General features: G+C 43.3%; 1 protein-coding gene across 10 annotated transcripts in view; it reads right to left on the bottom strand.

The window, feature by feature from the left end:
- Positions 1-21,254, bottom strand: part of SPEG (striated muscle enriched protein kinase) — a 150,211-nt gene that overhangs the window by 30,739 nt on the left and 98,218 nt on the right. For all 10 annotated transcript variants that reach the window (XM_020792170.3, XM_020792171.3, XM_072985337.2 and 7 more), the window contains 12 exons: positions 19,961-20,190; positions 17,038-17,157; positions 15,557-15,661; positions 12,874-13,080; positions 11,214-11,337; positions 9,802-9,974; positions 9,279-9,391; positions 8,426-8,594; positions 6,850-6,943; positions 5,678-5,878; positions 4,143-4,203; positions 2,571-2,648 (listed from right to left, as the gene is read on the bottom strand). In XM_020792170.3, the coding sequence (XP_020647829.3) occupies positions 2,571-2,648; positions 4,143-4,203; positions 5,678-5,878; positions 6,850-6,943; positions 8,426-8,594; positions 9,279-9,391; positions 9,802-9,974; positions 11,214-11,337; positions 12,874-13,080; positions 15,557-15,661; positions 17,038-17,157; positions 19,961-20,190 (1,675 nt within the window). The remainder of the gene's footprint in view (positions 1-2,570; positions 2,649-4,142; positions 4,204-5,677; positions 5,879-6,849; positions 6,944-8,425; positions 8,595-9,278; positions 9,392-9,801; positions 9,975-11,213; positions 11,338-12,873; positions 13,081-15,556; positions 15,662-17,037; positions 17,158-19,960; positions 20,191-21,254) is intronic.

Here is a 21,254-nt window from a genome sequence, read left to right as displayed (position 1 = left end):
CTGTCCTTCTGCAGGCAGGCAAAGACCTTTCTCTTCAGGCAGGCTTTTCTTTAATGACTGGTGGTCTGAGAGGGGCTTTTAATGGACTGTTATGCTCTGTTGTTTTAAATGTGTTTTAATTTTTAATATAACACAGTGGTGCCTCAACTTACGAACGTCCCTACTTATGACCATTTTGAGTTATGACCAGCTCCGGCCACAAAATTTTGCTTCTACTTGTGACCGGAGCTTCTACTTGTGACCGGCGCTTCCACTTACGAACAGAAAAGGGCAGGGGAAAAAGTCAGGAAATTGTAGGTGGAGATGAGGCTGTTTCTTTGAAGCTCTTTTGCCCCAGCAATTAGAGAGTGTGTGTCGGAAGAGGCTTGGGACTGCCTTCTTCTGCTTCTGAGAGTGTGTGTGGGTGTTTGCAGGGAGGCTTCGGACTGCCTTGTAAGGTAAGGTGCTGTTTTCTGCTTTTTAAAAACTGTTCTGGATGTTTTTGCAGTGTGGTTTTGAGCTGGGGGGTTATGTTTCTGTGCTGGGATAGGTATTGGGGGGGTTGTTTGTGTTTTGGGTTCCCCCCATTTCCGATGGGTCTTGGGGTTTTTTGTTGCTTTTTGGGAGTGTTTTTCCCCATTTCCAATGTGTCTTGGTGGGTTTGGTTGCTTTTGTGGGTTCCCCATTTCCAATGGGTCTTGGGGGGTTGTTTTTTGGCTTCCCCCCATTTCCAATGGGTCTAGGGGGGTTGGTTGCTTTTGGGTTTCCCCCCGTTTCTGATGGGTCTTGGGGGGTGTTTGTTGGCTCCCTCCATTTCCAATGGGTCTTTGGGGGTTTGGTTGCTTTTGGGTTTTTTTCCTCCATTTCCAATGGGTCTTGCATGCTTCTCTTACTTTTTCCTTTGTTTTATTTGCATTTCCAACCTGTCCCCTTTGTTCTCTGTGCATTTCCGATCTGCTCCATTTGTTTTCTGTGCATTTCTAATGGGTTTTGCATGCTTGATTGCTTTTCTCCCCCCCCCCTTTGGCCGGAAGGGATTAATCACATTTCCAATGAGTCTTGCAGTGAATTTTTTGTTGTTGTTGATCTTTTTTCTCCGGCCAGAACAGATTAATTGCATTTCAATGCATTCCTATGGGAAATTGTGTTTTGACTTATGACCATTTCATAATCTGTAACGGATTATGGTCGTAAGTCAAGGCACCACTGTACTCATTTAATTCTTCTTTAATATCTGTATACTTACTGTTTAAGCTTTTAAATACTGTTTTAATGATGTAAGAGACCTTAGATCCTTTTGAGGAGAAAGGTGGCATAGAAATATTCCCCACCTCTCCCCACAGCCGACTGCTCAGCAGCTGAGTGGGGAGATTCATCTTCTTGCCTCCTTGCTGGAGTGGTTGGCTGTGGGGAGAGACGGGGAAGCACCAGCAGAACTACTGCCGTGATTGGTGCAACACCAGTGCTGACAGATGTGCATGCTGAATGGAGCCTGGTAAGTGGACAAGGCTGGTTCTGGGAGATGGGAATGGACTGCCGGGACACCAGTGCTGGAGTGCTTTGTATTCCTATCCAGGAATCCAAATTCCTATCCAGGGGAACAGGAATACGATGTGCACATCTCTACTCACTACCATTCACACTAAGGAAAAAACCCGCCATGACAATTGCTTTGTGTTTAGGTGAGAAGTGGTTAATTGATGAAAAAAGAAGTCAGATTCTGAGTTTTTCCCTTGCTTGGTATCACTTTGTGAATGGTAGTGAGCACAAGAGGATATCCTATAGACCCTCTTGACTGCTGACATTGGTGTAGTCAACATTTAGGCTACCCTTTGCTATGTAAAGCATTTTTCCTGCAGTCAATACAGGCACAGTATTGTGCAACAATATCAGTCCATTTCCTGGTGTTCTGAGTCATGGATACAGAAGCACAATGCCCCACATTCATAAAATATTTTTTAAAGAATTGTGTTTAGATAACAAAAGCTGGTAGAAAAGCTGACATGCATCTGTCTGAAACTGAATAGGCCCAGGTAGTATCCCTTCCCTTCTTCTTCTTGCATTATTTCTTTTCAGACTACATTTCCCAGGAAGCAATAACTTCAGTTCTATGGATTCCCAGCCAGAAACTGGTAACTTATCTCAATCTCTCCACCAAAGTCTTTGGACAGCAATCAGTTTAGACCCTTACAAAGGCTGTCCTTCCCTTTAGCCTACTGGGTAGGAAGAAAGAGAGGAAGGGAAAGAAGTCAAAAAGACAAGAAGGGCTGGGAGGGGAGGGGGCAGAAAGAGAAGACTAACCAATCCACTTTTCCTCTGGTCTCACCCACACAGTCCTGCCATCAATTCCAGAATTTCTGGTGTCTTTTTTTCCTCACAAGGTAACTTGATAATGGAAAAGGGATGGAAACTCAAGGATAAGAGCCAATGAAAAAACAAGGGAGACAAGCCTGATATCTTCCTATTCACACATGCTACAGCACCAAGCAAAGAGAATCATTAGGATCTCATGCAAAAAAAGCTGAGTCAAATGCTCAAGGAATCCAAATAACGCAGAGGACAGACCGCAGGGCATGTTGGAATGCACTCACCTTAATGTCAAGATGCAAAATGCCTTGATGGTGCAGGTAGTTGATTCCTTCTAACACCTGTCGCATGTAGGACCGTATCTGCAGGGAAAATAACAAGGATACAGTTGGAGGATCCAGTCAGCTGCCCATACACTGAATACAAGAAACAGGAACTCCAACCTGTAATTGTAGCAGAACCTTGCTGCTCTCCATCCTTAACCTATTCAATGTATATTGGTTGGATTTGGCACTGGAATTCCTCTCATCATTCAGAGGGATAACATTCTCCAGGAAAAAGAGATGTGGAATTAGACCTTGCTGGTTATTCTCTACTTTTGAGTAGTTTTCAGTAATTATCAATTAAAGCAATTGAGCTAAAGTTCATTTTGGAGACAGAGGTGATGCTGGTGAGTGATTTATCTGATCCAGGAGTTAATGCCGGCCCTGTTCTAGATGCTGTTGCCAAATCCTCTTAAAGTTCCCTAGATTCATAGTCTGGGGGATTATTTTAGATCCAGCTCAGTTTCAGGAATTTCTTGTGGCTCCTACAGCTCAAAGCAGCTTCTTAGGTACCAGAGATAGCTTGGCAAAAATAGTCTGTTAACATCTTGTTTGTTCTACTAGAATATGCTGAACATAGAACTGCCTATTCAGACAGTGCAGTTGGTTCAGAATGCGCCAAGTAGATTGTTTTCTGAGAGTAGATGCGGGCAACACATCTTGCCAGCTTTAAGACAACTGTACTGACCCCTGATTTATTTCCAAGAACAAATTATAATATTCATTGTGACTTTTAAAGCTCCAGATTATTTTGGCCCTGAGACCCGAAAGATCTTTTCTCCTCAGCAAACTTAGGCCATTATTAAAAGAATTACTGTACTTTGGAGCTTTCTTTAGATCTTCCTCCCATCAGAAGTTAGTGCCAAAGACAGGAGTTTTTCAGCTGTGGTGCTTGACTTTGGTACTCTGCAGAAACTTGCCTGCTACTTTTTCTGTTCTCCTCTCAGTGCTGGGCAAAAATCTTTTTCATTTAGCCATGCCTTTTAGATCTGTTGGTTTAAAGTGAGTTCTGTTTCTGGAATGTTATCCGGTTTGCTACTTCGCTGCCTGCATTGTTATTTCTTTTAAAGTCTACCTCTGTCTTCTGTCTAATGCAAACAGCTCTGGAAGCTAACTCCACTGGCTGAAAGCAAAATAACATTTTTCTTACTAAGTAAATGTCTTTCAGGAGGATGTGCAGATGGAAATGTTTTTTTTTAATTTATTTAATATATTTTGACCCCATTTTTCTCCTTAAAAAGGATCCAAGGCAGGTTACATCATTGAAATACAATATTTAAAGCTGAAAACAAGGAGTATTCAAAGGTGGTTCACATCACTAAAAGACAATATTTAAACTTTAGAACAATGAGTATAAAAAGACACCTTACACCATTAAACAACAATTTTATTTATTTATTTATTTATTTATTAGATTTATATACCACCCATCTAGAACGTGTCTACTCTGGGTGGTTAAAGCTAAAAACAGTACGTATACAAATATTTAAAAGGTGTTGGGTATTTGTATGAATTACCCCAGCCCGCACTTACTTCAGATTCACTAACGGAGGACTTCTTTGCTATACGCTCCAGCAGTTCATCTCCAGTGCAGCTACAAAGTCAGTCAAGGGAAACAGTTATTTAAAAAAAACTCAAAGAGAGGTAATGACAGCTTCCCACAGCAGAAACACAACTTTGTGAGCTTCCCACACCCATGCCCAAACATATAGGTCCTTAAACCTGTCAGGGTCCTTCAAGGTATTTGATGATTGCATAGACAGCAGGAACTGGCACAAAAGAAGGCAAATACTGTACATGAACTGATCAGAGATGCCATGTCCCAACCTGTTGTGGACATGGAAAAAATTATATCCTTGTTCTTAGCTTAGGTTCAACCTAACACTAAAGCCTCCAGATATGGCGACCTCCTCATACTACATGCGCAGTACAGCTTAGAGATAAGCATTTCCCGTACTCGTGCTGAGGACCAAAATGAACCTGTTCTGCCTCTTTATTCTAGCTATGCCCTTTTGGATTTTGAAAAATTCTTGAAGGAGTGGACGGGGGAAACTATAAAAAACCTCTAGGGTTACAATTAGGGATGGGCACAAACTGGCACAATGTTCATCGTTAGTGTCCACGAACCACGCTGAATTTTTTAAACAATGAACTGATTTGTGGATCATTCGGTTTGGGCCCATCTCTAAATGAAGAGGGGCTTTCTTTGTAGCTCAGTTACACAGAAAGCCCCCCCCCCTTCATGGGTCCGAGCACCTACCTTATTTGCTCTGGGCCTCTTCCCTAACTCCGCTGCACAGCAGAGTAGGAAGTGTAGTTTTGCTGTCCATTGGGATATACTGTATATAGGGAACTATTAAAGAGCTACACTTCCCACAATACGCTAAGCCTCCCAGGAAGGACTGGGGTGGGAAATAGGCTCCAGATAGCCTACTGTCCTCTTCAGTTGGGCAGTGGTGGCAGAGGCCCAGAGAGAGTAAGGTAGGTGTGGCCCTTGAAGGGGGGCTTTTTTGGGAGGGGGAAAACGGGACAAAGTGAAACAAAACACCAACAATGAAAAGGTTCAGCATTTCATTTCGCTTTGCGAAAGCATTGTTTCCCTAACCCCTCACAAAACGACCCATGACCCAGCCCAGTTCATGGTGTTTTTTTGGTCGTAGCAGTTTGTTTCGTGCCCATCTCTAGTCATAACTGTAACTTCGGGTCTTCATCACAGGGCTGAGGGTAGACAACAAACTTTAAGAATCCTGGTTAAAAGACCAATGGCCTTCAGTGAGGAGGCCCCCTGTGTGACAAAGGTATTAAAACAGCTTTTGTTCCTGTCAGTTTTATTTATTGCATTCATTAATCATCACTAGTCCAGTTGTTTTACCCATCTCAAAAATGGACTGCATCCTTCTAAATTACCATTTGAATCTGATTGATGGAGGATGAAAGTGGATCAGACTTCAGATCAAGACACAGTGCCCTTCTACTGCTGCACACCATTGTAAAAGCAAAGACAAAAAGTCCTGCTAGTCAATTAACAGATCCTTGCCCAACTAGTCCTCATGAAAAACATAGGATACAGCTCCATGACAATGACGAGGGCATTCCTCTTCTCAAAGGCATCATGAAAGTAGACAATGCGCTCATGGTCCAGCTGGGCTAGGATGCCAAGTTCACGGCGTGCTGATTTCTTGGCTTTGGCACGGCATGGGATGAATTTGGCAGCAAAGGCTAAACCGGAACTCTTCTCAGTCACTCGCCGCAGGTATGAGAAGGCTCCCCTAGGAGGAATACAGCACAGGTCACCAAGCAATATGTTATCTTGTGGACCCTTTAGTGTTCCCTTTGTGTTGTTTTGATCACAGCCTTGCCAATCAAGGGAGTAGATTGGAGGGCAAGGCAAAGTGGATGTGCCTAGAAGGATGGAAAAGTGAAAGGCATTCTCTCAAAGAGAAGTCCCTGTGTTGTCCAATGATCACCAGGAAATGTCTTCTGAACTTAATGGAGGGATAGGCCTTCACTGAAAAGGCTTCTTCCCTAATGTACTATTTTGGTTGTTGCAAAAGGAGAGGCTCTGTCAGAAAGCAACATGAATAGCCCCAGTGAGCTGTGTTCCTAGTTTACATACTATACAGTGGTCTAAGTGGTTGTGCCTCACTATTATTACCAGAAAAGTGTCCTGAAACACGGGTGATTTGCCACAGTTCAGGAAATGAGGTGGGCATATAGGCAAAACCTGTCTCTCCCTCCCCCCCCCATGTTCTCCCAACCACCAACTACACACGAGCATGACAGCTGACTGCCTTCAGCCTGGAAGAGTCCATTCTGATTACATCCACTTGCATGGCTGTATCATATGAACACAGATGGAACAATGGCAGGAATCTATCACTGCTTCTACATGTAATTTCCCAAACTGATCTGTGGCTGCAGATTTCCATGACAGAGGACTCCATCAGCAAACTGTATGCAGGGGCATAGATAGCCTAGAATAGTCACTTCTGCCTTTGAAAAAGAGGCCTCTGCAGACACTTTACTCACCTCTCATCTAGAGTAACCCATAAGTGAATTTGAGTTTGTAACACCAACACAACTCTTTTTAAGTGAGACTCCCTTTCTTTCTTTGGAGCCTTCTTGTCAGACCACCTCTACAGAGGAAAGGTCCCAGCTTCGGTGACCACAGATGCGGCCTATCTGTCACTTTCTCCTTTTTTTTTTAACTTATGGAAAATGCCATCCGTCTTTTCCTCACCTGCTGATCTCCTCATGGACATCGTAATAGTCAGCAAGGCGACGGGTTGCATGGGACTCTTCTTGCCCCTGTGCAGCATCTGCATCTGGCACAGCTAGAGGGGAACAAAGATAGCAGTGAAGAAGAGGAGCAAGGGCAGGGGCAAAAGAAGAAAATTGAATGCACACATGCCTGTACCTCCCATAATCTCATTTTCTACCTCTCGAAGTTTATCTAAGCAGCTTTAATCCTTAGAGTCACATTCGTGTTAAGCAGACCTCCACAATCCCCGTGACAATCCCCATGATGGTTTGCTGTTATGAACTGGTAAACGGTTGGTTCAGGTCTCAGCCAGTCATCTTTCCTCATGGCCCTGGGGGAAGGTGTGAACTGCCCAGAGCCCTCCGTTCTGGGGGCCTGGTAGACTGGTGGATTTTACTCCTACCTACTGACACCTTCCTTGCAATTGTGCCAAGGGCAGCACGCAGCGGGACTTGCATCACCACACGGAAGAAAGAAGGCAGAGGTGTTGTGGGGAGAAGAAATACAGTAAAGCCAAACAAACGTAGCAATTCTGGTCCAGCCAAGCCAAGCCCGTACAAGAATAATGCAGGCACTCATCCACAGTCACAGACACACTCAGTCCTATTAGTAAACTGTTAAGTAAACAAAGCGAGAGAAGAAAATTCTAGAGTGTGAATCCTAACTAGCAACAAGGAATGCAAGTCTTTCACTTTGCAGTACAGCTATGCAAAATGGCCACCAAAGGGACTGTAAAGGGACCTATAGCGTGCAGAGCCATCAGTGGTTGGAATGCCCAGAAGACACTGAGGGGGGTTCAGGGGCTGCTTGCCCATTCTTTTCAGAGCCAGCAGCTCTCAGTCAACGGATGTTATATATTACTTTCAATTACCCTTTCCTCAGTTCACATTGTTGGGGATCTTTGCTGAAAAGCTTTTTAACCTCAAAAATGCTGTATGCAATACAAAAGAGCTGTGTGGTGGTGGTGGATTGTTCACCACACTGGCAGCCAGCTTTTATTTGCTCTGTCTGGTGGTCTACCCAAAATTGCAGAAATGTCCCCAGTTCAGACTGTTTTTGCAAATTTGTCCAAAGATAGTGTATGTTCCTATTAGTGAGTCACCTGGTCTGTGTGTATTCAGAGCCCTCTTCAGCCACAGAATATCGGTGGCTGCCACACATCATAGAAGTATATCTCCTCCAGTATTGGAGCCAGTATGCCTGTGAGAACTAGTTGTCAGGAAACACAAGCTGGAGAGTGCTATTGCACTCATGTCCTGCTTGTGGTTTCTCTTGTTCATCTGGTTGGCCACTGTGGGAACAGAATGGTGGATCAGGTAGGCCTTTGGCCTGATCCATCAGGTCCCTTCTTATGTTTGGCAGAGCCCCTATGATGGGGAAACATTCTTTCCAGTTTAGTCAGATTCCACTGGCATTGTGGGTACCCAGACTTCTGCTCCTGTCTGATCAAAATAGTGGAAAAACAAATGCCAGCACCACTTGGTTAGTCGCTACACCCAGGGAACCCTACAAAATAATGCATGGCATCTTCTCCAGCTAGTAAAATGTCACGTACCTGCACGAACCACAAGCTCAGCTTTGCAAGACAGTTCTCCAGCCAGGTTGCGTGCGATACATGTGTACACCCCACCATCTTGCTCTGTCGTGTTCAACACAACTAAAGAACATTCACTTTCCTCGTACACGAAGCTCAGATGATTGCTTTCTGTCAGGAGCACTTCATCCTATTGATGACATATTGAGACGAAGGACTTGAAAACATCAAGTTAGCTAAAGTAGGGTGGACAACTTGTGGTGGCATAGATACAGACAGATTTCAACTCCAATTGTCCCTCATCACTGCCTATGCAAGTTAGGGCTAATGGGAGTTGACAGAAGGCGACACGTTCCTGAGCTCTGAACTAGAGGAATGCTCTTGTATCATATTCTTTTGCTGTGCTTTTACAGGCATGTTTCAAGTCAACAAGCTGCAGGAAGGGCAGTCTCATCTTTCCTTACCTTCCTGACCTTTTCCCAGTTGTATCTCCCTCTGGAAGAATTCAAATCTCTCCCATTATTCATATTCATGATACAGCAGGCACTGGCTGACTTCCACAGACCTCTAACAGGCAGTGAGTCAGAACAGCCAGGCTATCAGCCTCAAAGCAGAGGAGGTCTATGCCTGTTCTCAAACAGATTGCCATACAATCGCTCCTGGCTATAACATGTCAAGTTGAGAAAATTTCAGTGGATCTGGATTGAGGGGCATCAGGGTAGCTGCATAGGAGGCATGACTGAGAGATGATGGAACCTAGGGATTAAAACTAAGACGATGTGGCAGAGTGGGTATAAATTGAAGCTCCAGCAAATTGTCAACCACAAGCAACCCCAAAGGCCTCTCCCAGATACCAACCTGAGTCCACACTCACCTTGTACCACATGATGTCTGGAAGAGGTTTGCCCTCTACCACTACAGCAAACTGTGGTGTCTCACCCACACCAACTTCAATGTCTTCCATGATAGACTCAAAGCGAGGTGCCTCTAGGGGTAGAAACACATGTTCCATTGAAACAGGAGAAAGCCTACTCAGCATCCTGAGCAACCCGTCAAATATACACCCCAGCCTAGAACAGCTACATTTTTCACTCCCTCCTTCTTAGAGAAGCCTCCCTAGTTTTTTGACCACCATCTTGTGTGAAAGCCGAGGACTACAACATTCCACAGATACAGGAAACTCTTAGCAAAAGACTGCACCGCCCCTCCAATGTGCCATGGTGGCTTATCTGAGGCACAGCCTCATTCCCAGAATATGGGAGTATCTTGAGGAGATGTTCCATCCCAATAATGTCACACATAAGGATGTAGGTCACAGTCTTCAGGGGAGGCACTACGCTCAGAGCAGAGAGTGAGGATGAAGATGGAGTATATGGTGTGTTTTGAGCTTCCCATACCTGCCAGCTCCAAGGTGATGAAGCAGTGGTCATATCCATGCTGGTTGCTCACCTCACAGGTAATTTCCCCCACATCCCCTTTGCCCACCCGCATGAATCGCAAGGAGTGCTGGTCATCATCAGGCATGCTCATCTCCCAGTTTGGGTCTCCATCTTTGAGCACCACACCAGACCTGGGAGGGACAACGAAGAAGAAGAGTATGATGGGGTGGGAGGCTGTGGAATCCTCCAGCATGCACCTTGCTGTTGAACCCCTTTCACAGCAAGTTGTTCTCGCCCAGCAACATGCTTTGTTAACTGCCTCTGCGGCTTCAAGATTTCAGACTGCTCAGCTCCCCCAATAAAGAAAGGCCCTACCAACTGTCTTCCTCTCAAAGCCCAGTGGGTCAGCAAAGCCAGGAGTTTATGTCTCTTAATAAATTTAAGACTGGCATATATCACAGTGGTGAAAAATTCACAGCAGCAACAACAATATAATACAAAAACGACAGCTACAATTCTTGAAACAAACCCACAGCATTAGAAACTGTCCATTCGACGCAAAAGTGAAAATTACATGGCGTAAGTGACTTTTTTGTATTAATTTTTATATTTTCTAAATTAGATGATGATGATTGCTTTGCTGATTTTTTGTTTCCCCAAACCCTGTATATTTACATATTCCAGAGGGCCAATTTACACTTTTTTTGAAGTAAAACACCTAAAATGTGTTAAGCATAGCAAGTCTTAAAGTACAATGTGAGAAATATGAATCTAAAAGACATGGGTTAGACAAGTTCTCTCAGAAAGGAGCCTGTGACTGATTATTTTCCCCTATTGAGGGTCTCTTTCTCCTACAAACAATGTATGAATTGGCCGTTTAATTGTCAACTCTTTGGAGACAAAATGCCCAGGATCCTATTGGGAACTGTATTTGCAAAACTATATTGCATAAATTGTGGGAATGAATTGCCACTAATTAACAAAAGACACTGCTCACATTCACCCTCATGCACAAGCTATGCGCAAGGAATACAAGCAGCAATTCATTAATTAGCAGCAATTGACTGGTACAATTTACACAAGAACACTTGTTCCAGACTGAATTCCCAATAGAACTCTGGCCAATGAATCTCAAATTCATGATGAAATTATTGTAGCTTGCCTTGAAATCATACTAAGCCATAGTATAAATAATCAGAAAAAGCAAACGTTAAAAATGTTACAGTAGCCAGGAATTCACATCAAAGACGACTCCAGGACAGGTCTCCTCATCCCCTTCTTGTCTTCTCTTCCTCTGTTACTTGAAGTTGTAACTGCTCTCTTGCAAACTCAGCATCCTCCTAGTGCTACTATTTCCTGGTAGCCAGCCATACATTGTGCTAGGTAGGTTTTGAGCTGTAAGTAACACTGTATCTCAGCAGACAGCATACCTTCTCCAGGTGACAGTCACTTCTACATGATTGAGGGTTACTGTGATGCAGGCCGCTTGCCCCTCCACTGCATAGACCACATCTGGTTTGTCCAAGATCATGGGTGCCTCCTCCAGGTAAGGACCTGCAAGTGCAACCCGAAGGGCAGTGAGCATCCTTGTGAGTTTGCTTCTCTAGATCAAAAGGTATGCAAGCAGGTAGGAAGGGGTTTTCTAGTACTCAGCTACATTGGCTATATTGTGTTGGAACATATTAAAGAGAAATCCTAGTTTTAGAGTTCATTCCACAGCTTGTTCACATACCTGTCCTGACTTTGTGTACCCAGTTATCGAGTGCTGTGTTGTATCTCGTGAGGTACTGTAGATTAAGCCTTATGCCAAAGGTGCCCTAGTATAGCCCACCCAACTAAAAAGAAGACCTATAATTCTTATGGGCAACTTCCTATGTTTACAGAATGCGTACTTTGCTCTTTGTACTACATTTTTAAAGGGAGCAATTCTGTACCAATAAACTGTTTTAGCAGCCATTCTTTCTTCCCAAGGAGTCCTGGAGCCACAGTTCTGCAAATACAGAGAGAGGCTTCTCTGGATCTTCTGACATGGAATCCTCAACATCATTTCAAGACTGTAATCCAAATTATTATTTGGGGGAAACCAGCCTAAAAACTCAGCTGAACTCTTAGGAAAATGTAAATTGAAAGAAAAGCGATAGAGATGTGTCTTGTGGAAAACAGTTCGAGAGGTATGGGGCCGTCAGTGAAAAATTGTCAGACTTTTTAAGAACCCAATTCATTATGTAGGAGCATATCCCATAAGGTTGTAACAACAATTAGCATCTACCTCATTAGCTAAAAGAGAAAATTTTGTGTTCTAGAATTACCATTGGGATCACCCTGAGGCAAGCCAAATATACATTGTTGCATTGGCTATAGATGGTTTAGAAACTCCAGTTATTAATAGTATTTTAAAAATAAAATTTAGACTACTAGTATGACAGGGAAAGAGACTTAAAGGATAGGATTAATATCAGCAACTTTGCAGTTAATAGAGGAGCAGACTTAAAGTTATTGAAGAAGCAGTTTATTGAAGTTATTGAAGAAGACATTTATCGGCTTTTGCTATGGACTCTGGAGAAAGCGTGACATCAAGCAGATCAGATTTCTAATCTTTTGAACCTCATCTTGATTTTTAAAATCATCCCGGAGTCTAATTATAATACTAGTCCAGAAAAGAGCAAAAAGTCAGAAATGCGTTATTTTCTTCTGCTTTATTATTTTTTTCCTCATTACCAATTATCTGTAAAAATATTTCTGATTTTAACCATTAAAATGTCAAACTAGTCCTTAAACTCAAACCCCATTCAGCCATAAAGATGGGCAAGGACTTCCCATGCCCTCCATCACAACTTTAGTGAGGAGGAACGGCATGAGGCGGTTTGTTTATTTATTTAACATATTTTTATTCCACCTTTCTCCTTAAAAAGGACTCAAGGTGGTTTACACCATTAGAAACACAATAATAAAAACTAAAAACAGTAAATTATGCAAATATTAAAGAAGAATTAATAACACTCAGTTTCTTCTTTGTTCTTCTCCTTTCATAACATCCACATCCACACATAACCAACCTTTTGTGTCTTCCCTGTTTTGATGCCATTTTACCTCTGTCAAGGAGCTGCACAGGTGCAGTAGATGGAGAAGGTTTGCTGCTGGCCTTGGCTGTAGCTGTGAGCACACGAAACATATACCGGATACCTTTCTTCAGATTAAGAACAGTATAGGTGGTGTCACGCACACCTGTGGCAAAAGCAGTCCAGTGAGTTGAACCCAGGACCTCTTGCTGGAGAGTATAGGTCACGGTGGCAGGATCTGAAAACAGGATTTTAAAATGAGAGAGAAAGAAGTTCTAGTGATTGCAAGCTTTATGAGCCATAAACCCAGAATTGGGGCTGTACTGTATTCCAGTCATAATGCCCTCTCCATTACTTCTTCACTGACAAGGAAGGGACCAACCTGCCTGCAAGATTCTGGGATACGGTGATTTCTAGCATATCTCTATAGCATATTATAGTATCTTTCAGGTCCCTGTGATAAACATCTTTTCATATAAGAAAAACAAGTTTCTACAGGTTGCAAAGATACAAGATTTCTGAAAACAAGGTTTATTGGCGAGCATATTTCTTTGCCCCTTCATATGAGCAACAAATCTAGAATAAATTATGAAGAACTCAAATACACTGTAGAATATAATATCAATTAAGCACATTTGCTTAATTTGTGTTATGGGTCACAAAATCCAGGTTTTCTGGGAATACTTTTTTGGGGGAAGGGAAGTGGTGTGGAGTTCGTATGACGCTAATAAAAACTAATTGATGATCTTATGAAAACATTTCCCAAAATCACCATTTCAGGGGGCCGATGTGCCCTCCTGAGTGAAAGAGACCCTAATACAGCCCATCCTCAAAAGATTGAATTTAGCAACCAATGACTTGAACAACCATAGTCCAGTTGCCAATATCCCTTTTCTGGGCAAGTTGAATGACTGGTGATAGAGCAGCTCCAGGCATTTCTAGAGAAAACGGATTGTCTTGATCAATTCCAGTCAGGGTTTAGGTCACAGCATGACTGGCCATGCCACACATTGACCTTTCAAGGGAAACTGATTGGGGAGGAATGATCTGTTGGTTCTCCTTGATCTTTCAGTGGCTTTTGATACCACTGACCATAGTATCTTCCTGGACAGGTTATTGGCACTGGGGATCAGCGGTTGTTCAAATCCTTTCTCAATGGCAGTGTCCAGGGAGTTCAGTTTGGGGAAATGCTATTGCCCTTGTGGATGCTCAGCTGTGGGATTCCTCAGGAGTTGTCTATCTCCCCAGTGCTTTTTAACATCTATGTAAAGTCGTTAGGAAAGGTCATCCAGAATTCTGGAGTGCATTGTCATCAGTATGCTGATGACACATCGCTCTATCTCTCCTTCACATCCTCTGCAGTGGATGCTGTCCAGGTGCTGCAGCATTGGTTGGGTTCAATATTGGAATGGACCAGGGTGAAAAGGCTGAAACTGACAGAGGTCTTAATGGTTGGGGTGGCAAACAGGTTAGAGCATTACTTCCCTACGGTTTTACTCTTCCTCTTAGGGACAGAGTGAGTAACTTGGGAGTGATCTTAGATGGAAGCCTTTTCTTTGGCACATCAAATAGTGATCATGACAAGGTCAGCCTTCAATCAGCTTTGTCTGATTGCCCAGTTATACTCCTATGTTGATGGGGGTGGGGTACTTGACCACACTGTCCCATGTGCTGTTGATCTCAAAGACTATTGAGATGCTTCTTATATCGGGCTCCCCTTGAAGGTGACTCGGAGACTGCAACAGGTGCAGAATGCAGCAGCCAGGTTAATTACTGGGGTTGCAAAATTCGATCATCTATGCACAGTACTGGTGTGGCAGCACTGGCTTCCTGTGCCTTCCCAAGCTAGATTTAGGGTGTTGGTATTAAGGGACAAAGCCCTTAACGATTTGGAAATTCATTAGCTGTCAGAGTGCCTTCCCTAAAGAACATTAGTCCATGCCACCCAATCTATCCAGGCTGGTCTCTTACAGGTGGCCACTCTGAGGGAAGCAAAGAAAGCATCCATGGGAAACGTAGGTCTGCTATTGAGAAGACTTAGTTTTTTGGAACAGCCTTCCTGTATAGATCCGTCTGGCCCCTTCCCTCCCAGCATTCCAGAAGCCGTTAAAAACCAGTAACTTCAAACAAGCCTTGAGAGAGATTCTCCCGTGGCATTAATTATCTGTTAGCCATCAATAGGTTTGTGTGTTGTGGGATTTTGTTGGATTTGGGTTTGTTCTGGATTTGACCAGGGTGGTGGGAAGGTGTATTGGGGCTGGGAGCTTATTGAGATGGTTATTTATACTACTGTCAATTGCCCACAGTAGTGCTCTGCACTAAATTGGGCAATATACAAATTACTGAAATAATGCCCTCCTCTCTGCCAGCAGCATACAGAGTGAGTGAGTTGTAGAACTCATCAGTGGCAGCTGTCGATTTTGTGGGGGATTTATTTGCACTCTAAGCACCAGATTGCACACATCTGCCTAGTGACAATTGCCAGCAGAGACATCCAACTATGAATCATAAAGCTGCTCAATAGGGCTGCTCAATAGGGGCATCCAACTATGTGGAAGGATCTGCAGCCTAATCTGTGCTTGGCTCTACAGTAACAAGGATCCAGAGGGCTCTGATTCTGTGGCTTCTTCAACTTTCCTTGCTGTCTACCTTAGCATGCTGCTTTCTTTCCCAATCAATGTTGCCCTCCGTGCCTTGAGGGTGGGTCTACTTACCAATGGCTGAATCCAGCCACTTGGGCTTGTTCCACTTCAGTGTAACAGCTCGACCGGTGACAGCAACTATAGTGGGTGGTCCATCAGGGGGTGTGGGAACCACGTCTGTAAAAAGAAGAAAGCATGGAGGCTAAACAGCTTCAGAGAATACAGTAGAAGACAAAGAGACAACAAATGTCATGTTTTAAGTAGAACTGTTTTTGCTTATCTCTTCCTCCACCCAATTATACCAGAGCTGGCATTTTAAGTCACTTCCCTGTGTTCAAGGACTCAGTGGTATTATGTGGTCTTCCATATAAAGAGGTTCAAGAAATGGAGATCTGCTCTTTCAAGGCACGTTCCTTACTCTACAGGAAGATATCTTCATGGCTGACTAATATTGGACAAATTACTCTGGCCTTGTCTCAGGACCCCTTCACACAGAACTTGTTCAAAATAAAATAGTTCTACATTTGTTCCATATAGACATTCCTTTCTGTGATTTGCTGCCAAAACCAAGCCTGAGCACAGGGTTGCTCAGAAATTGTGTCCAAACCTCTATTTTATTAATTAATTATTTACAATTTTTACCCTGCCTTTCTCCTTAAAAATCCATTTCTCTTTTCTTTAAGAAATCAACATTTATTTTTAAAATTCCTGAAGAAATCTTGCAGATATCTTTAACACATGAGCTTCTTTACTCAGTTTTTGCTTGCTTGTTTGTTTTTGAGTGATAGCATAGCACTAACTGAAAACGTCTGACTGGGAAGCTCAAGTTGCCTAAATACCACCCTTGGTACAAAGCGATACTAAAAATAAAATAAGCTTTCAAGAGGAATGAGAGGAGTAGGAAGTCAAAGGAAAAAAACATTGTACAAAGTGAAATAAGAAAAACACTGGAAAAATACCAATAATATGAGTGCAGAATCCAATACTTCAAAGAGAATAGATACTCCAGGTAAAATAACCCTACATACACACCTAAAATATAATGTATTAGTGAGACCGAACATTTGGAAACATACAGTATCTTATAAAGTACATTCATTAACACACATATACACCATCATTGCCTATTCTTTATAGCTGGCACTGACAGACAACTGGATTCTACTTTATTTTTCTACCAAAACCAGTAGATCCACCAACTGCAGCATGGTGAAAAAGAAAGACATGGAGAATTACACAATTCTGAAACCAGGATTTTACCCTGAGTAAGGGAACTGAACTGACATCACAGCTTTTCCACAGAAAAAATCCACTACTGGTCATCTCCTTTAATTTCAGCAGTGTAATTTGGGCACGGGGGGGGGATCATTTTGTTGCTGCTCTTGTTAAACAAACTGGAGTCAGATATCCTTGCCAATCTACTACAAAAGACTCCAAAAGCTCCCATTAAATTCTCAACTATTTTCCTGGTGTTCTGAAATACAGCTTCTATCGTCCTGAACAGCAGTGCCCTGATGCTGAAAGGAGGTTTCCCGGCTCTCTCCCCACCTTACCTGTCACATAGAGGTGTGCATAACAGGTGGCCTTGCCCACTTTGTTGGCAATTACACTTTTATAGACCCCAGCATGGGCATGACTGACAGAGAGGAAGACCAAACGATGCATGTCCTTGTCTGCAAAGTAGAGTGGAAAAGAGAGGAACAGAACATGAATGTGAGGGGCTGAGGATGAGGGTACAGTCCTTGAAGGACACAATAGCCAGCTAAAGTGCAAACATACAAACAGGTTTCTCTCAAAATAAGTAAGACATGGTATGATGAGGGAAGGAGGTGAAAACTTACAGAACCTCTTGTAAGGATGTGCTGCCTCACAGATGTAGTAGGTACAGGTGGAAGTTAGAGTCATGGTGATGCCGGAGCAACAGCCCGAGGGCTGTACTCCCAGCCATCATGGCACTTTTTCATCTTTCTGTGAGGCAAAATCTGCCATTAAGCTCAGGCAACAGATGTTCAGCATAGCTTGGAAACATTACCTTTTTTGGACAGTTCCTTAGACCCTCCCTACATTCTGGGAGATGTAGTCCCTAAAAAGTAACATTTCCACGGTCGGCTTCTTGGTTCAATTAAGAAATGCACCCATACACACATATACAGATACTCACACTCAAATCTGATCTGCATTGGGTATAGTCTATCTGAGGGTACGTATAAACAGTACTTTTGCTGTGCGATAAACCAGCATCACAGGTATATGCCATTTGGATCTTTTGGACAACAATTCTCTGAACTGCCGTTGTAGGTTTTTTTGGGCTATTTAGCCGTGTTCTAGAGGTTTTTTTCCCTAATACTCAGCTATCCCACACACTACACCATAACACAGAGTTCTAACTCCTGTCCTCTGAAGATGCCGGCCACAGAGACCTACGTAACTGAAATGTTAGGGAGAAAAACACTCCAGAACACAGCCAAACAGCCCGAAAAACCTACAACAACTATCAGATCCTGGCCGTGAAAGCCTTCGAGAATACAACTCTCCTAATTCTCTAAGGATTCCACAGGCAGAATTCTGGGGCATTTCTACCCACAGAGCCTGGAAAGTAGACTCTGTTCCAGGTGAGTGAAATACAGGAGTCGATAGGCGTGTGTTGTAGACAGGATCTCCACAAATTCTGCTTGAGGAATTCTTAGAGAATTCTAAGAGTTGGAGTCCAAAGCAAACACAAAAACAAACAGATGCATGTCTTATGTAAAATTTCTCTGTTTTTTATTGTATATATGTTACACTGGAAGCCGCCCAGAGTGGTCGTGTAGACCAGATGGGTGGGATATATATATAGAAGTGGGATCAGATAGAAGTGGCAGCAATAAAACACAGGAAGGTTAAAACTAAAACATGATTATGTCATATGTAACCCCTATAAATCTCTGTGAATGAGACAGTAGGGTTGTATGTATGTATGTATGTATGTATGTATGTAGGTAGGTAGGTAGGTAGGTAGGTAGGTAGGTAGGTAGGTAGGTAGGTAGGTAGGTAGGTAGGTAGGTAGGTAGGTAGGTAGGTAGGTAGGTATGCATGTAGGTATGTATGTAGGTATGTATGTAGGTATGTATGTAGGTATGTAGGTATGTAGGTATGTATGTAGGTATGTATTTACATGTTTTAGTTTTAACCTTCCTGTGTTTTATTGCTACCAGTTTTTTAACTCATTCATTAAGGAGAGAAAACCAGAATGGCTCAATAATGTTTCTTGACTGGTATAGCATTAGCAGCCAGTGCAGAATTAATGGAAACCTGAGGGGAAACTATTCGAAAATGAACATGTGTTCCTTTCTATGGAGTCTGTCCTCGAGCCAGGGCCAGCTCAAGATATTTAGCTACCTGAGGCAAAGAACAAGATGGCTCCCACCATCATTCTATGTAGAGAAGCTGACAGAAATTTCTGTTAAAATCTTACATCAACACTGTTTACAGGATTGCATTATCTTTCACATCCAAGGCCAGCATATGAATTTAGAATCTGATAAGCTAATGGCACACATTGCTGAGTTTTCCCAGAGAGGAGAATAGCCGGAGGAAGGGCAAGGGGAATAACCAGAGTGTTGATGTCACTATCCGTAGTATTGCTACTTGAGGTGTTTGCCTCAGTCTCGCCACTGTCAGGGCAAATCTTGGCAGAATTTTCTGATGGATCCCTCCCATGTCCCTTGGTTAAGGGAGGGATAAATGCCACTTAGATATTCTGGTTCAAGCATCAGTAAATGTAACACTTTATTTTGACTTGGTATTGTCTTCTTTTAGCACACTCTGTTGGAATTGGTGCACTCAGAAGGCTGGGATCAGAGGCTGACATGGTCAAGCATGTACTGTTGCTTATGGCCCTACAAAGGCCCCAGATACCCTGACACAACATGATTTCTCTCCTCAGCCATCTGCTACCTTGTCTGTCCTGTCTCTCTGGCTGAGAAGGGATGAAGCAAGACAACAAGGCTGGAGAGGTGGCAACCGTGGTGGCAAAAAGGGATTAGAAGAGTTTGCAGGTCTTACCTCCTTCCCCCATTTGCTACTCATCTCCCCATAGGTGCTGAGGACCTAGACCAATAGCAAGATTTGTCAGGAAACTAGCAAGCCAAGAAGTGGTGGGCCCAGAGGGGATACCTTGCCTAAGTCAATTCTGAGCTGTCAAGTCAATTCTGACACATGGTGACCCTTTTCAGGGTTCTCTAGGTAAAGAGTAATCAGAAGTGGTTTACCATTCCTTTCCTTTGGGGACATCCTGGGACTGTGCAGCTTGCCCAGAACCACACAGGCTGGCTGTTGTGGGAACTGAACTCCCAACCTCTCACTCCACAGCCAGATAACTCACTGAGCTATCCAGCCAGTTACCTTGCCCAAGAGCCCCCCTCAAAACTCTGTAGCCAAGCCTGTTGCTTGTGGAAGTTCTCATATACGTGGGGAAACCCAAGGGATGGCACATACACTGCATCATCCTGCGGTCATCAGTGCTCTCAATGCGCCGGCCATTGTGGAACCATGTGATGGTGGGGTAAGGCAGCCCAGCAACTTGGCATTCCAGCACAGCCTCCTTGGATTCTACTACATCGAGGTCGTGCAGTGGCCGCAAAAAGTCAGGCATGGTAAAGCGTTCCACTTCACTTTCGCCTTGTTCTGGCTCCTCAGGGATGGATGGCATCTTTTCCAGCTTGGAGCTACAAGGAATAGGGACAGGGGAGAGATCAAAACTGTGGCAGCCAAACCCCCCCCCCCCCGCCATGGGGATCTCATGAGCATGGAGCCCCTCTGGCCAGTCACAGCTCATGAGAGACGATTACACGGCCACAGGAAGTATACGTTTTCAATGCCCTGTGAGCACAGAAGAAGCCAACTCCTTATGCAAATCATAATCATGCCTCGGAGGAATAAGCACACAGGCAAGATTCTCAATAAAATATGCCATAGCAAAGGAAACAAAAAACCCACAGGGGAGTTTCTTGTAAACCTTCCCCTGGGAGAAGAAGCACGAGGCAAATTGAAGACTGTATTAAAAATGGGAAATCAAGTGATCCTGACGGGGCTATGAAAAAAATAACGTAGATGCAGATGACGGAGTGATTGCAGGGAAACTATGCTGGATCAGACTCCCCTTGCTGTGGCTGGCTGAGGGTCAGATAAGGGAAATGGATGCCTAAACAATGAGTTTGACAGCCAGTGCAGAGATCAGCAATGATGCAAAGAAAGCTCAATCCAGCAAAGTTACCCAGGGAATAAATTTCTCTCCCACAACTTTACAAAGAAGAACTTATAACAGTCTAACATAGAAGATATTGGTCACCTCTGCACTGTCTTTGAACAGTAGGCAGCCCATAGCTAAGCAAACAACTCTGGGTATCCATGGGGCAATAGGCTGGCCGCCTTAAATTGAGTAATATATCCATAGAACTTATAACAGTGGAAACTGGCTCAGGACTTTGCTCACACTTAAGAGGACTGGAAAATGTTTGCTTTTAATGAAAGTTAGGGTGTCTGTGTAATCAAACCTACATCTTGGCTCTTTGGTTAATACTTCTTATTCTCCTGGACAATTAGACAACTCTTAGTATGCAGTGCCAGAGGTATCTGTTATTTTCTGTTATAACTGATTACTGTAATTGTAATGTGGGGTTGCTGTTGTTTTGGTATATTTAACATAATCAATTCAACTAGGCTTAATATCAAATGCCTCTATTTTGTCTAGCTAGTGTCTCTCCTTTAAAACATGCTAATTATAGTTGCT

The sequence above is a fragment of the Pogona vitticeps genome, chromosome 1 (assembly GCF_051106095.1).
Source record: "Pogona vitticeps strain Pit_001003342236 chromosome 1, PviZW2.1, whole genome shotgun sequence".
NCBI classification, from domain to species: domain Eukaryota; kingdom Metazoa; phylum Chordata; class Lepidosauria; order Squamata; family Agamidae; genus Pogona; species Pogona vitticeps.
This window is presented reverse-complemented; position numbering and strand designations above follow the sequence as displayed.